Raw genomic sequence first — 17,191 nt, forward strand, 5'->3', positions numbered from 1 at the left:
CGAGTGCCTGTGGTGGTGAGAAGTGAGTGCGGGTGACAATGACCTTGACTGAAGAATACTGTTCAGGCTGTTTTGACCAATAACCTACTTTGCATTAATAGCACGCCCAGACAGGGGCAAGCCCCCATCACGCATCTGAGTCACCTATACTTTCTTTAGCCCGAATCAGGCGATCGCCATGCACATTCATTGACCCTTCAGTCACTGAAAAAGTAAATTTCCCACGCTAAATTGTACATCCCCTAATTCTGTTGACCCAGGTCTGGCATCTCGTGAATTTTATTGGCCCTGATAATTTTCTGGATCTGTCTTTCAATGGCATGATTTATTAATATTTAGGTTTTTTTTCTTCCAGATCACTGATGCAGGCATTGATGTCTGTACAGGCATTGACTGGAAACGATGCGTCATTTGTCAGGTAGCTACAAGTGAGTTGGTCATGTGTCCTGGAAATCTTCCATCTGTTGCCGAGTCCATCGAAACGTACAGGAGCTTTCTGAAAAATGTCGATGAATTCCGCCAGATTGGATTCATGCCCGTCCCCTTTCGGTTCGGAGAAAGTGACACTGAACTGTTGAGGGGGAAATGTGCTCGCTGGCATAAGACGTGCAAATTGAAGTTCAACAACACCATGCTGTCACGAGCAAAAACACGTCGCAATGCCGCTGAGTATGATGAAGTTCCATTACCAACTCTGCCCTCTAAAGACAGAGTCGCAGGTGCTTCGATGCCAGTCTTTGTTTCTTCTGCCAAGAGGACACAGATCGGGATCTCATCTGTTTCTCTACGCTAGAGGTCGATGAGAAAATTCGCGTCATGGCCGCTGACCTTGAAGATGAAGTCCTGCTTGCCCGCCTTCCATGCTCTGACGGATGTGACACGACATCAGCCTTCGCCTACAAAGGAAAGAAGACGGCATGGCTCGCATGGGTTTTGTGCCCTGAGCTGACACAGGTGTTGTTATACATTGCCCACAATCCGTTCACCATTTCAGACCAGGACTCAGTGCACTTGAAAACCGTTGAGAAGTTTGTCTGTACAATGTATGACCGTTCACTCGAGTGTTCCACCGTGAACGAAGCACGGAAGAATCTGTTTTGCTGGAAATCCGTCAAGAGCCTTGATCAACTGCCACCGACACAGGAAATAATCGAGAGCCTTTAATTTTTTGGTTGTTTTTAAGCAATTTTGCAGCAATATACACCATTGAGGATGACTTGGTTAGTAGATGTATGGAAATACAGAGCTCACTCCAGGGACCATGTAACTCCCAGGATCCCGTCAAGATTCAGGCCGATGTTGTGGACTAAGATAGTTTAAATACCCTCCCGCTCTAATGTTAAATGACTTGTGTATTGCAGGATGCCTTACACCAGCACTTCAAACGTGCCACCTATCAATGTGGAATTTGGATGACCAGTCCTGACCCATATTGTCCGCAAGCTACACCATCTGATTATGGTTTGAGAAAGGTCGACGACGGCAAATGGGAGCCTTGTGGATGACGAAACCACTCATTTCAAAAGCATGTCAACAGCTCATTAGATGCAGGTGTAATAATGCATGTCGTGTCTGCAAATGCGCTCGCACGGACTGGAAGTGCACTCACCTATGTAAATGTGACTGTGCGAAGTAGACTTGCGAGTCGTGGCTGCGAGGAAGACTGTACCCATTGAGCAGGTAGGACGTAACAGTTGATCCCATGGACTGGAGGGTGACATATAATTTTTTTGTGAATTGATTTGTTTGTGTGAGTGGTTGTTTTGTGCTCTTCCGCACCTTTGTTGGACGTGGGATCTTTCATATTATAGCAGTTTGTGTTTGAGGTTGTAGGATATGGTCGGTGGAATCAAATGAACTTCTGGCCAATATTTGAATTGAATTGACCATGACGATAAAGCATAAAGATGGTCAACAAGTGATCTGAGCTTATTTTAAATGTCATTTTTGGGATCCTTGGGGTCGATTTAGGGGGTACAGGCTTCTCGAAAATTCATTATTCGTTCATGTTCAGTGTATTTTATATGCTTCTGAAGTCCACTTGATGTCTATCCGTCCGCCATATTGGAAAATGGCCGCCATGTTGGAAAATGGCCACCAGGGTCATTTCCAAGCATGCCTCCGGGGTCAAATCCCTTTGTTACTATCATGACTACGTTAATACCAAATTTGGTGTTTTCTTCCCGAAGTGCACGGTATGGTTGAATATTCGTTCTAACAGACCACACTATTATACTGCAAACGGTCTCAGCTTGCGAACAGACCCATGCTTAACCTGCAAACGTTCTCAGCATGAGAATGAGCCGCTGCTCAAAGTGTAAACTTTCTCAGCTTGAGAACGGGCCTCTGCTCGAACTGCAAACTTTCTAAGCTTGCCGAACAAGCCGCTGCTCAAAGCATAAAATTTCTCAGCTTGCCGAATGGACACCTGCTCCAACTGCAAACTTTCTCAGCTGACGAATGAACCTCTGCTCAAAGTGTAAACTTTCTCAGCTGGCGAACGGGCTCCTGCTCGAAATTTGAACTTTCACAGTTTGCCGAATGAGCCCCCACTCATTGTGTAAACTTTCTCAGCTGGCGAACGGGCCCCTGCTCAAAATGGAAGTTTCTCAGCTTGAGAACGGGTCTCTGCTCAAACTACAAACTTTCTCAGCTTGTAACCGGGCCCCTGGTCAAAGTTTAATCTTTCTCAGCTCACCAAATGGGTCACTGCTGGAACTGAAAACTTTCTCAGCTTGCCGTATGTGCCCCTGCTCAAAGTGTAGAGAGCGGGTCACTGCTTGAACTGCAAACTTTCTCAGCTTGAGAATGAGTCCCTGCACAAAGTGTAAAATTTCTCAGCTTGAGAATGGGCTCCTGCTCAGACTGAAAACTTTCTCAGCTTGAGAACGGGATCCTGTTCGGACTGCAAACATTCTGAGCTGGCTAATGGGAACCTGCTCAAAATGTGAACTTTCACAGCTCGCCAAATGGATACCTGCTGAAACTGTAAACTTTCTCAGCTTGAGAACGAGCCCCTGCTCAACCTGCAAACGTGCTCAGCTTGCCGAATGAGCCCCTGCTCAAAGTGTAAGCTTTCTCAAATTGAGAACGTGCCACTGCTCAGACTGCAAACTTTCTCAGCTGGCGAACAGGCCCCTGCTCGGACTGCAAACTTTCTCAGCTTGAGAACAGGCCCCTGCCCAGACTGCAAACTTTGTCAGCTTGCGAACGGGCCCCTGCTCGAAATGCGATCTTTCACAGCTTGCCGAATGGACACCTGCTCATGCTGCATACTTTCTCAGTTTACCAAATGAGCCCCTGCTCTTTCTGCAAACTTTCTCAACTTGCTGAACTGGCACCTGGTCATTCTGAAAACTTTCTCAAAGGGATTTTGGACAACTTACTTGGGGTTCATTCCCAATGGAGGACATCACTGATACTTGGTGAACTTTTTAAACGCTAAAGTGAAATATAAAGATCAGGACCTATTATTATTGATCCATCAAGATGATTATTTGATTTACATTGCTATCAGGCAGTAGAAGTGCTCACTTAATGGACCATTATCACTGTCTTCGCATCAATGTCAGAAAAGTTACCTTTTTCTTGTCGTTCGCATCACCACTCCAAAATCATCTGTCAAATCTTTATCCGTGAGGAGAAGTAGAATATCTCCATCAACCTTGAGGTCCTGCAGTACATTTGTAGTGTATTAGTATGCAGGAAGATCATTTATTTTTAAAACAATATAGCACCAGGTACACAACTCACTATTGACTGGTCGATGGGCACTTTCGTCGTACTGGTCTCTCTGCTCCACAAAGCAATTCTGAACAAAACCGAGTGCTTCGAAAGCAAAACAAAACAAAACAAACAAAACAAAAACAAACAACGAAAAACAAAACAAAACAAAAAATGCTGAACAAAACCGAAAACCGAGTGCTCCCCTATGGTCTCGTCTCCACCGTGTAACCAGCAGGTTCACTCCCCTATGGTCTCGTCTCCACCGTTTAACCTGAGGGTTCGCTCCCCTACAGTCTCGTCTCCACAGTGTAACCCACGGGTTCCATCCCCTACGGTCTCGTCTCCACCATGTAACCAGCAGGTTCACTCCCCTATGGTCTCATCTTCACCATGTTACCCATGGGGTTGCTCCCCTACGGTCTCGTCTCCACTGTGTAACCAGCGGGTTTGTTCCCCTACGGTATCGTCTGCACTGTGTAACCAAAGTGTTTGTTCCCCTCCAGTCTCGTCTCCTCCGTGTACCCCACGGGTTCACTCCCCTACAGTCTCGTCTCCACCATGTAACCCATGGGGTCGCTCCCCAATGGTCTCATCTCCATTATGTAACCAGCGGGTTTGTTCCCGTACGGTGTCACCTCCACCGTGCAACCTGCAGGTTCACTCCCCCACAGTCTCGTCTCCACCGTGTAACCCAAGGGTTTGCTCCCCTGCAGTCTCCTCTCCACCGTGTAACCAGCGGATTTGTTCCCCTGTAATCTTGTCTCTACCGTGTAGTAACCCACGGATTTGCTCCCCCACAGGCTCATCTCCACCGTGTAACCAGGGGGTTTGATCCCCCGTGGTCTCGTCTCCACCGTGTAACCCACAGATTCGCTCCCTCTCAGTCTTGTCTCCACCATGTATCCAGCGGGTTCGTTCCCCTACGGTCTTGTCTCCACCATTCAAATCATGGGTTCACTCCCCTACGGTCTCGTCTTCACCAAGTAGCATCAACATTGTGTGTGTAAGTCTTTGAGAAGAGAGCAAACACCTTTTTTGAGGTGGGGTGGGGGTCAACTGCCCCACCCCCCTGGAGACCTCCTGAATGAGTGCAGATTTTGATGTGGTCAATACACCTTTGTTAGGCATCAAAGATGAAGTTTGTGTCCAAATTTCATCAAAATTGTGTGTCAAGTTCAAGTGATACTGACTGGTGTTTATAGACTCACTGACTGACTTACCTACTCACTGACTGACTCTCTTACCTACTCACTGACTCTCTGACTAAATTCACCAAAAATTAACTTTTTTCCATTGCAAAAGCATCATAACCAGAAAAGGGTCCTCGGCCATCTTGCACAAGTGCCGGGGTGTGTTCCATGACCAATCAGCTTGAAGAGGGCTCACCAAGTGGCTTAAGAACTTAAGCAAGCACCACAATGAAGCAGATGATAAGGAACGGCTGACTAGGCAAGCAATAGCTCGCTGATTGGTCATGGAACACACCCTGGATCAGCTGTTTTACTTGAATGTGTTTACAGTTGGTGGTTTCGGGTGAGATTAGGAGGTTACCGTTATTATAATCACATTAGCGAGATACCCATGCCATGCACGGGAGAGGGCTGGACAGCCGGTTCGTGGAGGATTTGGGCAAAAAAAAAAATACTTACTGTATGTGACCCTGCGTTCTGCTTCAAACTCAATCTCTCGATATTTTCATCACTCCAATCACAAATTAATACCATTCCACAAATAAAACAAAAGAGAAACACTCGTGAGGTAAAATGATATAGATGATTGATACAACACTCGTGAGGTAAACAAATATAGATTTATACAAACACTCGTGAGGTAAACAAATATAGATTTATACAAACACTCGTGAGGTAAACAAATATAGACACTTTATAAAAACACTCGTGAGGAAAACAAATATAGATTTATACAAACACTCGTGAGGTAAACAAATATAGATTTATACAAACACTCGTGAGGTAAACAAATATAGATACTTTATACAAACACTCGTGAGGTAAACAAATATAGATACTTTATAAAAACACTCATGCGGTAAACAAATATAGACACTTTATACAAACACTCGTGAGGTAAACAAATATAGATACTTTATACAAACACTCGTGAGGAAAACAAATATAGATACTTTATAAAAACACTCGTGAGGTAAACAAATATAGATTTATACAAACACTCGTGAGGTAAACAAATATAGATTTATACAAACACTCGTGAGGTAAACAAATATAGATCTATACAAACACTCGTGAGGTAAAATGATATAGATGATTGATACAACACTCGTGAGGTAAACAAATATAGATTTATACAAACACTCGTGAGGTAAACAAATATAGATGCTTTATACAAACACTCGTGAGGTAAACAAATATAGACACTTTATAAAAACACTCATGCGGTAAACAAATACAGATACTTTATACAAACACTCGTGAGGTAAACAAATATAGATACTTTATACAAACACTCGTGAGGTAAACAAATATAGATACTTTATACAAACACTCGTGAGGTAAACAAATATAGATACTTTATACAAACACTCGTGAGGTAAACAAATATAGATACTTTATACAAACACTCGTGAGGTAAACAAATATAGATACTTTATACAAACACTCGTGAGGTAAACAAATATAGATACTTTATACAAACACTCGTGAGGTAAACAAATATAGATACTTTATAAAAACACTCATGAGGTAAACAAATATAGATACTTTATACAAACACTCGTGAGGTAAACAAATATAGATTTATACAAACACTCGTGAGGTAAACAAATATAGATACTTTATAAAAACACTCGTGAGGTAAACAAATATAGATACTTTATACAAACACTCGTGAGGTAAACAAATACAGATACTTTATACAAACACTCGTGAGGTAAACAAATACAGATACTTTATAAAAACACTCGTGAGGTAAACAAATATAGATACTTTAGACAAACACTCGTGGGGTAAACAAATATAGATTTATACAAACACTCGTGAGGTAAACAAATATAGATACTTTATACAAACACTCGTGAGGTAAACAAATATAGATACTTTATACAAACACTCGTGAGGTAAACAAATATAGATACTTTATACAAACACTCGTGAGGTAAACAAATATAGATACTTTATACAAACACTCGTGAGGTAAACAAATATAGATACTTTATACAAACACTCGTGAGGTAAACAAATATAGATACTTTATACAAACACTCGTGAGGTAAACAAATATAGATACTTTATACAAACACTCGTGAGGTAAACAAATATAGATACTTTATAAAAACACTCATGAGGTAAACAAATATAGATACTTTATACAAACACTCGTGAGGTAAACAAATATAGATACTTTATACAAACACTCGTGAGGTAAACAAATACAGATACTTTATAAAAACACTCGTGAGGTAAACAAATATAGATTCTTTATACAAACACTCGTGAGGTAAACAAATATAGATACTTTATAAAAACACTCGTGAGGTAAACAAATATAGATACTTTATACAAACACTCGTGAGGTAAACAAATATAGATTTATACAAACACTCGTGAGGTAAACAAATATAGACACTTTATACAAACACTCGTGAGGTAAACAAATATAGATTTATACAAACACTCGTGAGGTAAACAAATATAGATTTATACAAACACTCGTGAGGTAAACAAATATAAATACTTTATAAAAACACTCGTGAGGTAAACAAATATAGATACTTTATACAAACACTCGTGAGGTAAACAAATATAGATACTTTATAAAAACACTCATGAGGTAAACAAATATAGATACTTTATACAAACACTCATGAGGAAAACAAATATAGACACTTTATACAAACACTCGTGAGGTAAACAAATATAGATACTTTATACAAACACTCGTGAGGAAAACAAATATAGATACTTTATAAAAACACTCGTGATGTAAACAAATATAGATTTATACAAACACTCGTGAGGTAAACAAATATAGATACTTTATAAAAACACTCGTGAGGTAAACAAATATAGACACTTTATACAAACACTCGTGAGGAAAACAAATATAGATTTATACAAACACTTGTGAGGTAAACAAATATAGATTTATACAAACACTCGTGAGGTAAACAAATATAGATACTTTATACAAACACTCGTGAGGTAAACAAGTATAGATCTATACAAACACTCGTGAGGTAAAATGATATAGATGATTGACACAACACTCGTGAGATAAACAAATATAGATACTTTATAAAAACACTCGTGCAGTAAACAAATATAGATACTTTATACAAACACTCATGAGATAAACAAACATCGATATTTTATACAAACACTCGTGAGGTAAACAAATATAGATACTTTATAAAAACACTCGTGAGGAAAACAAATATAGATACTTTATACAAACATAGATATTTTATACAAACACTCGTGAGGTAAACAAATATAGATATTTTATACAAACACTCGTGAGGTAAACAAATATAAATACTTTATAAAAACACTCGTGCGGTAAACAAATATAGACACTTTATACAAACACTTGTGAGATAAACAAATATAGATACTTTATACAAACACTCGTGAGATAAACAAATATAGATACTTTATAAAAACACTCGTGCGGTAAACAAATATAGATGCTTTATACAAACACTCCTGAGGGAAACAAATATAGATGATTTATACAAACACCTCGTGAGGTAAACAAATAGAGATGATTTATACAAACACTCGTGAGGGAAACAAATATAGACACTTTATACAAACACTCCTGAGGGAAACAAATATAGATACTTTATACAAACACTCCTGAGGGAAACAAATATAGATACTTTATACAAACACTCATGAGATAAACAAATATAGATATTTTATACAAACACTCGTGAGGTAAACAAATATAGATATTTTATACAAACACTCGTGAGGTAAACAAATATAAATACTTTATAAAAACACTCGTGCGGTAAACAAATATAGACACTTTATACAAACACTTGTGAGATAAACAAATATAGATGCTTTATACAAACACTCGTGAGATAAACAAATATAGATACTTTATAAAAACACTCGTGCGGTAAACAAATATAGACACTTTATACAAACACTTGTGAGATAAACAAATATAGATGCTTTATACAAACACTCCTGAGATAAACAAATATAGATACTTTATACAAACACTCGTGAGGTAAACAAATACAGATACTTTATACAAACACTCATGAGATAAACAAATATAGATATTTTATACAAACACTCGTGAGGGAAACAAATATAGACACTTCATACAAACACTCGTGAGGATAACAAATATAGACACTTTATACAAAACTCGTGAGGTAAACGAATATAGACGCTTTATACAAAAACTTGTGAGATAAACAAATATAGATGTTTATACAAACCCTTGTGAGATAAAGAAATATAGAGACTTTATACAAATACTCGTGAGGTAAATGAATATAGATGATTTATACAAACACCTCGTGAGGTAAACAAATAGAGATGATTTATACAAACACTCGTGAGGGAAACAAATATAGACACTTTATACAAACACTCCTGAGGTAAACAAATATAGATGATTTATACAAACACCTCATGAGGTAAACAAATATAGATGATTTATACAAACACTCGTGAGGTAAACAAATAAAGACACTTTATACAAACACTCGTGAGATAAACAAATAAAGACACTTTATAAAAACACTCGTGAGGGAAACAAATATAGATACTTTATAAAAACACTCCAGAGATAAATAAATATAAACATTTTATAAAAACACTCATGAGATAAACAAATATAGATACTTTATACAAACACTTGTGAGATAAACAAATATAGATACTTTATACAAACACTCGTGAGATAAACAAATATAGATACTTTATAAAAACACTCGTGCGGTAAACAAATATAGATGCTTGATACAAACACTCCTGAGGGAAACAAATATAGATGATTTATACAAACACCTCGTGAGGTAAACAAATAGAGATGATTTATACAAACACTCGTGAGGGAAACAAATATAGACACTTTATGCAAACACTCCTGAGGGAAACAAATATAGATACTTTATACAAACACTCCTGAGGGAAACAAATATAGATACTTTATAAAAACACTCGTGAGGTAAACAAATATAGATACTTTATAAAAACACTCATGCGGTAAACAAATATAGACACTTTATACAAACACTCGTGAGGTAAACAAATATAGATACTTTATACAAACACTCGTGAGGAAAACAAATATAGATACTTTATAAAAACACTCGTGAGGTAAACAAAAAGAGACACTTTATACAAACACTTGTGAGGTAAACAAATATAGATTTATACAAACACTCGTGAGGAAAACAAATAAAGACACTTTATACAAAGACTCGTGAGGTAAACAAATATAGATACTTTATAAAAACACTCGTGAGGAAAACAAATATAGATACTTTATAAAAACACTCATGAGAAAAACAAATATAGACATTTTATACAAACACTCGTGAGATAAACAAATATAGATACTTTATAAAAACACACGTGAGGAAAACAAATATAGATACTTTATACAAACACTCGTGAGAGAAACAAATATTTCCACTTTACACAAACACTCGTGACGTAAACAAATATAGATATTTTATACAAACAATCATGAGGTAAACAAATATAGATACTTTATACAAACACTCGTGAGATAAACAAATATAGACACTTTATACAAACACTCATGAGGTAAACAAATATAGATACTTTATACACACACTCGTGAGAGAAACAAATATTTCCACTTTACACAAACACTCGTGACGTAAACAAATATAGATATTTTATACAAACAATCGTGAGGTAAACAAATATAGATACTTTATACAAACACTCGTGAGATAAACAAATATAGACACATCATACAAACACTCATGAGGTAAACAAATATAGATACTTTATACAAACATTCGTGAGAGAAACAAATAGAGACACTCTATACAAACACTCATGAGATAAACAAATATAGATACTTTATAAAACACTCGTGCGGTAAACAAATATAGATACTTTATACAAACACTCGTGAGATAAACAAATATAGACACATTATACAAACACTCATGAGGTCAACAAATATAGATACTTTATAAAAACACTCGTGAGGAAAACAAATATAGACATTTTATACAAACACTCGTGAAGTAAACAAATATAGATACCTTATACAAACACTCGTGAGATAAACAAATATAGATACTTTATAAAAACACTCGTGAGGAAAACAAATATAGACACTTTATACAAACACTCGTGAGAGAAACAAATATTTCCACTTTACACAAACACTCGTGACGTAAACAAATATAGATATTTTATACAAACAATCGTGAGGTAAACAAATATAGACACTTTATAAAAACATTCGTGAGATAAACAAATATAGACACTTTCTACAAACACTCGTGAGGAAAACAAATATAGATACTTATACAAACACTCGTGAGGAAAACAAATATATAGATACTTTATAAAAACACTCGTGCGGTAAACAAATATAGATACTTTATACAAACACTCGTGAGATAAACAAATATAGATACTTTATAAAAACACTCGTGCAGTAAACAAATATAGATACTTTATACAAACACTCATGAGATAAACAAACATCGATATTTTATACAAACACTCGTGAGGTAAACAAATATAGATACTTTATAAAAACACTCGTGAGGAAAACAAATATAGATACTTTATACAAACATAGATATTTTATACAAACACTCGTGAGGTAAACAAATATAGATATTTTATACAAACACTCGTGAGGTAAACAAATTTAAATACTTTATAAAAACACTCGTGCGGTAAACAAATATAGACACTTTATACAAACACTTGTGAGATAAACAAATATAGATACTTTATACAAACACTCGTGAGATAAACAAATATAGACACTTTATACAAACACTTGTGAGATAAACAAATATAGATACTTTATGCAAACACTCGTGAGATAAACAAATATAGATACTTTATAAAAACACTCGTGCGGTAAACAAATATAGATGCTTTATACAAACACTCCTGAGGGAAACAAATATAGATGATTTATACAAACACCTCGTGAGGTAAACAAATAGAGATGATTTATACAAACACTCGTGAGGGAAACAAATATAGACACTTTATACAAACACTCCTGAGGGAAACAAATATAGATACTTTATACAAACACTCCTGAGGGAAACAAATATAGATACTTTATACAAACACTCATGAGATAAACAAATATAGATATTTTATACAAACACTCGTGAGGTAAACAAATATAGATATTTTATACAAACACTCGTGAGGTAAACAAATATAAATACTTTATAAAAACACTCGTGCGGTAAACAAATATAGACACTTTATACAAACACTTGTGAGATAAACAAATATAGATGCTTTATACAAGCACTCGTGAGATAAACAAATATAGATACTTTATAAAAACACTCGTGCGTTAAACAAATATAGACACTTTATACAAACACTTGTGAGATAAACAAATATAGATGCTTTATACAAACACTCCTGAGATAAACAAATATAGATACTTTATAAAAACACTCGTGCGGTAAACAAATATAGATACTTTATACAAACACTCATGAGATAAACAAATATAGATATTTTATACAAACACTCGTGAGGTAAACAAATATAGATATTTTATACAAACACTCGTGAGGTAAACAAATATAAATACTTTCTAAAAACACTCGTGCGGTAAACAAATATAGACACTTTATACAAACACTTGTGAGATAAACAAATATAGATGCTTTATACAAACACTCGTGAGATAAACAAATATAGATACTTTATAAAAACACTCCTGAGGGAAACAAATATAGATGATTTATACAAACACCTCGTGAGGTAAACAAATAGAGATGATTTATACAAACACTCGTGAGGGAAACAAATATAGACACTTTATACAAACACTCCTGAGGGAAACAAATATAGATGATTTATACAAACACCTCATGAGGTGAACAAAGAGATGATTTATACAAACACTCGTGAGGGAAACAAATAAAGACACTTTATACACACACTCGTGAGATAAACAAATAAAGACACTTTATAAAAACACTCGTGAGGGAAACAAATATAGATACTTTATAAAAACACTCCAGAGATAAATAAATATAAACATTTTATAAAAACACTCATGAGATAAACAAATATAGATACTTTATACAAACACTTGTGAGATAAACAAATAGAGATACTTTATACAAACACTCGTGAGATAAACAAATATAGATACTTTATAAAAACACTCGTGCGGTAAACAAATATAGATGCTTGATACAAACACTCCTGAGGGAAACAAATATAGATGATTTATACAAACACCTCGTGAGGTAAACAAATAGAGATGATTTATACAAACACTCGTGAGGGAAACAAATATAGACACTTTATGCAAACACTCCTGAGGGAAACAAATATAGATACTTTATACAAACACTCCTGAGGGAAACAAATATAGATACTTTATAAAAACACTCGTGAGGTAAACAAATATAGATACTTTATAAAAACACTCATGCGGTAAACAAATATAGACACTTTATACAAACACTCGTGAGGTAAACAAATATAGATACTTTATACAAACACTCGTGAGGAAAACAAATATAGATACTTTATAAAAACACTCGTGAGGTAAACAAAAAGAGACACTTTATACAAACACTTGTGAGGTAAACAAATATAGATTTATACAAACACTCGTGAGGAAAACAAATAAAGACACTTTATACAAAGACTCGTGAGGTAAACAAATATAGATACTTTATAAAAACACTCGTGAGGAAAACAAATATAGATACTTTATAAAAACACTCATGAGAAAAACAAATATAGACATTTTATACAAACACTCGTGAGATAAACAAATATAGATACTTTATAAAAACACACGTGAGGAAAACAAATATAGATACTTTATACAAACACTCGTGAGAGAAACAAATATTTCCACTTTACACAAACACTCGTGACGTAAACAAATATAGATATTTTATACAAACAATCATGAGGTAAACAAATATAGATACTTTATACAAACACTCGTGAGATAAACAAATATAGACACTTTATACAAACACTCATGAGGTAAACAAATATAGATACTTTATACACACACTCGTGAGAGAAACAAATATTTCCACTTTACACAAACACTCGTGACGTAAACAAATATAGATATTTTATACAAACAATCGTGAGGTAAACAAATATAGATACTTTATACAAACACTCGTGAGATAAACAAATATAGACACATCATACAAACACTCATGAGGTAAACAAATATAGATACTTTATACAAACATTCGTGAGAGAAACAAATAGAGACACTCTATACAAACACTCATGAGATAAACAAATATAGATACTTTATAAAACACTCGTGCGGTAAACAAATATAGATACTTTATACAAACACTCGTGAGATAAACAAATATAGACACATTATACAAACACTCATGAGGTCAACAAATATAGATACTTTATAAAAACACTCGTGAGGAAAACAAATATAGACATTTTATACAAACACTCGTGAAGTAAACAAATATAGATACCTTATACAAACACTCGTGAGATAAACAAATATAGATACTTTATAAAAACACTCGTGAGGAAAACAAATATAGACACTTTATACAAACACTCGTGAGAGAAACAAATATTTCCACTTTACACAAACACTCGTGACGTAAACAAATATAGATATTTTATACAAACAATCGTGAGGTAAACAAATATAGACACTTTATAAAAACATTCGTGAGATAAACAAATATAGACACTTTCTACAAACACTCGTGAGGAAAACAAATATAGATACTTATACAAACACTCATGAGGAAAACAAATATAGATACTTTATAAAAACACTCGTGCGGTAAACAAATATAGATACTTTAAACAAACACTCGTGAGATAAACAAATATAGATACTTTATAAAAACACTCGTGCAGTAAACAAATATAGATACTTTATACAAACACTCATGAGATAAACAAACATCGATATTTTATACAAACACTCGTGAGGTAAACAAATTTAGATACTTTGTAAAAACACTCGTGAGGAAAACAAATATAGATACTTTATACAAACATAGATATTTTATACAAACACTCGTGAGGTAAACAAACATAGATATTTTATACAAACACTCGTGAGGTAAACAAATTTAAATACTTTATAAAAACACTCGTGCGGTAAACAAATATAGACACTTTATACAAACACTTGTGAGATAAACAAATATAGATACTTTATACAAACACTCGTGAGATAAACAAATATAGATACTTTATTAAAACACTCGTGCGGTAAACAAATATAGATGCTTTATACAAACACTCCTGAGGGAAACAAATATAGATGATTTATACAAACACCTCGTGAGGTAAACAAATAGAGATGATTTATACAAACACTCGTGAGGGAAACAAATATAGACACTTTATACAAACACTCCTCAGGGAAACAAATATAGATACTTTATACAAACACTCCTGAGGGAAACAAATATAGATACTTTATACAAACACTCATGAGATAAACAAATATAGATATTTTATACAAACACTCGTGAGGTAAACAAATATAGATATTTTATACAAACACTCGTGAGGTAAACAAATATAAATACTTTATAAAAACACTCGTGCGGTAAACAAATATAGACACTTTATACAAACACTTGTGAGATAAACAAATATAGATGCTTTATACAAACACTCGTGTGTTAAACAAATATAGACACTTTATACAAACACTTGTGAGATAAACAAATATAGATGCTTTATACAAACACTCCTGAGATAAACAAATATAGATACTTTATAAAAACACTCGTGCGGTAAACAAATATAGATACTTTATACAAACACTCATGAGATAAACAAATATAGATATTTTATACAAACACTCGTGAGGTAAACAAATATAGATATTTTATACAAACACTCGTGAGGTAAACAAATATAAATACTTTATAAAAACACTCGTGCGGTAAACAAATATAGCCACTTTATACAAACACTTGTGAGATAAACAAATATAGATGCTTTATACAAACACTCGTGAGATAAACAAATATAGATACTTTATAAAAACACTCCTGAGGGAAACAAATATAGATGATTTATACAAACACCTCGTGAGGTAAACAAATAGAGATGATTTATACAAACACTCGTGAGGGAAACAAATATAGACACTTTATACAAACACTCCTGAGGGAAACAAATATAGATGATTTATACAAACACCTCATGAGGTGAACAAAGAGATGATTTATACAAACACTCGTGAGGGAAACAAATAAAGACACTTTATACACACACTCGTGAGATAAACAAATAAAGACACTTTATAAAAACACTCGTGAGGGAAACAAATATAGATACTTTATAAAAACACTCCAGAGATAAATAAATATAAACATTTTATAAAAACACTCATGAGATAAACAAATATAGATACTTTATACAAACACTTGTGAGATAAACAAATATAGATACTTTATACAAACACTCGTGAGATAAACAAATATAGATACTTTATAAAAACACTCGTGCGGTAAACAAATATAGATGCTTTATACAAACACTCCTGAGGGAAACAAATATAGATGATTTATACAAACACTCGTGAGGGAAACAAATATAGACACTTTATGCAAAAACTCCTGAGGGAAACAAATATAGATACTTTATACAAACACTCCTGAGGGAAACAAATATAGATACTTTATAAAAACACTCGTGCGGTAAACAAATATAGATATTTTATACAAACACCCGTGAGGTAAACAAATATAAATACTTTATAAAAACACTCGTGCGGTAAACAAATATAGACACTTTATACAAACACTTGTGAGATAAACAAATATAGATGCTTTATACAAACACTCGTGAGATAAACAAATATAGATACTTTATAAAAACACTCGTGCGGTAAACAAATATAGACACTTTATACAAACACTTGTGAGATAAACAAATATAGATGCTTTATACAAACACTCCTGAGATAAACAAATATAGATACTTTATAAAAACACTCGTGCGGTAAACAAATATAGATACTTTATACAAACACTCATGAGATAAACAAATATAGATACTTTATACAAACACTTGTGAGATAAACAAATATAGATACTTTATACAAACACTTGTGAGATAAACAAATATAGATGCTTTATACAAACACTCGTGAGATAAACAAATATAGATACTTTATAAAAACACACGTGAGGAAAACAAATATAGATACTTTATACAAACACTCGTGAGAGAAACAAATATTTCCACTTTACACAAACACTCGTGACGTA

At 34.3% G+C, this 17,191-nt stretch overlaps 1 protein-coding gene across 1 annotated transcript in view; it reads right to left on the reverse strand.

Annotated features, from left to right (window-relative positions):
* SARM1 (sterile alpha and TIR motif containing 1) overlaps nt 1-17,191 on the reverse strand; it is a 112,113-nt gene that overhangs the window by 40,482 nt on the left and 54,440 nt on the right. Inside the window, exon 4 of the mRNA XM_085876907.1 lies at nt 3,582-3,673. Coding sequence (XP_085733033.1) covers nt 3,582-3,673 — 92 coding nt within the window. The remainder of the gene's footprint in view (nt 1-3,581; nt 3,674-17,191) is intronic.

This window comes from Eptatretus burgeri, chromosome 4 (assembly GCF_056783735.1).
Source record: "Eptatretus burgeri isolate ZD-2024b chromosome 4, Ebu_testis_v1, whole genome shotgun sequence".
NCBI classification, from domain to species: Eukaryota; Metazoa; Chordata; class Myxini; order Myxiniformes; family Myxinidae; genus Eptatretus; species Eptatretus burgeri.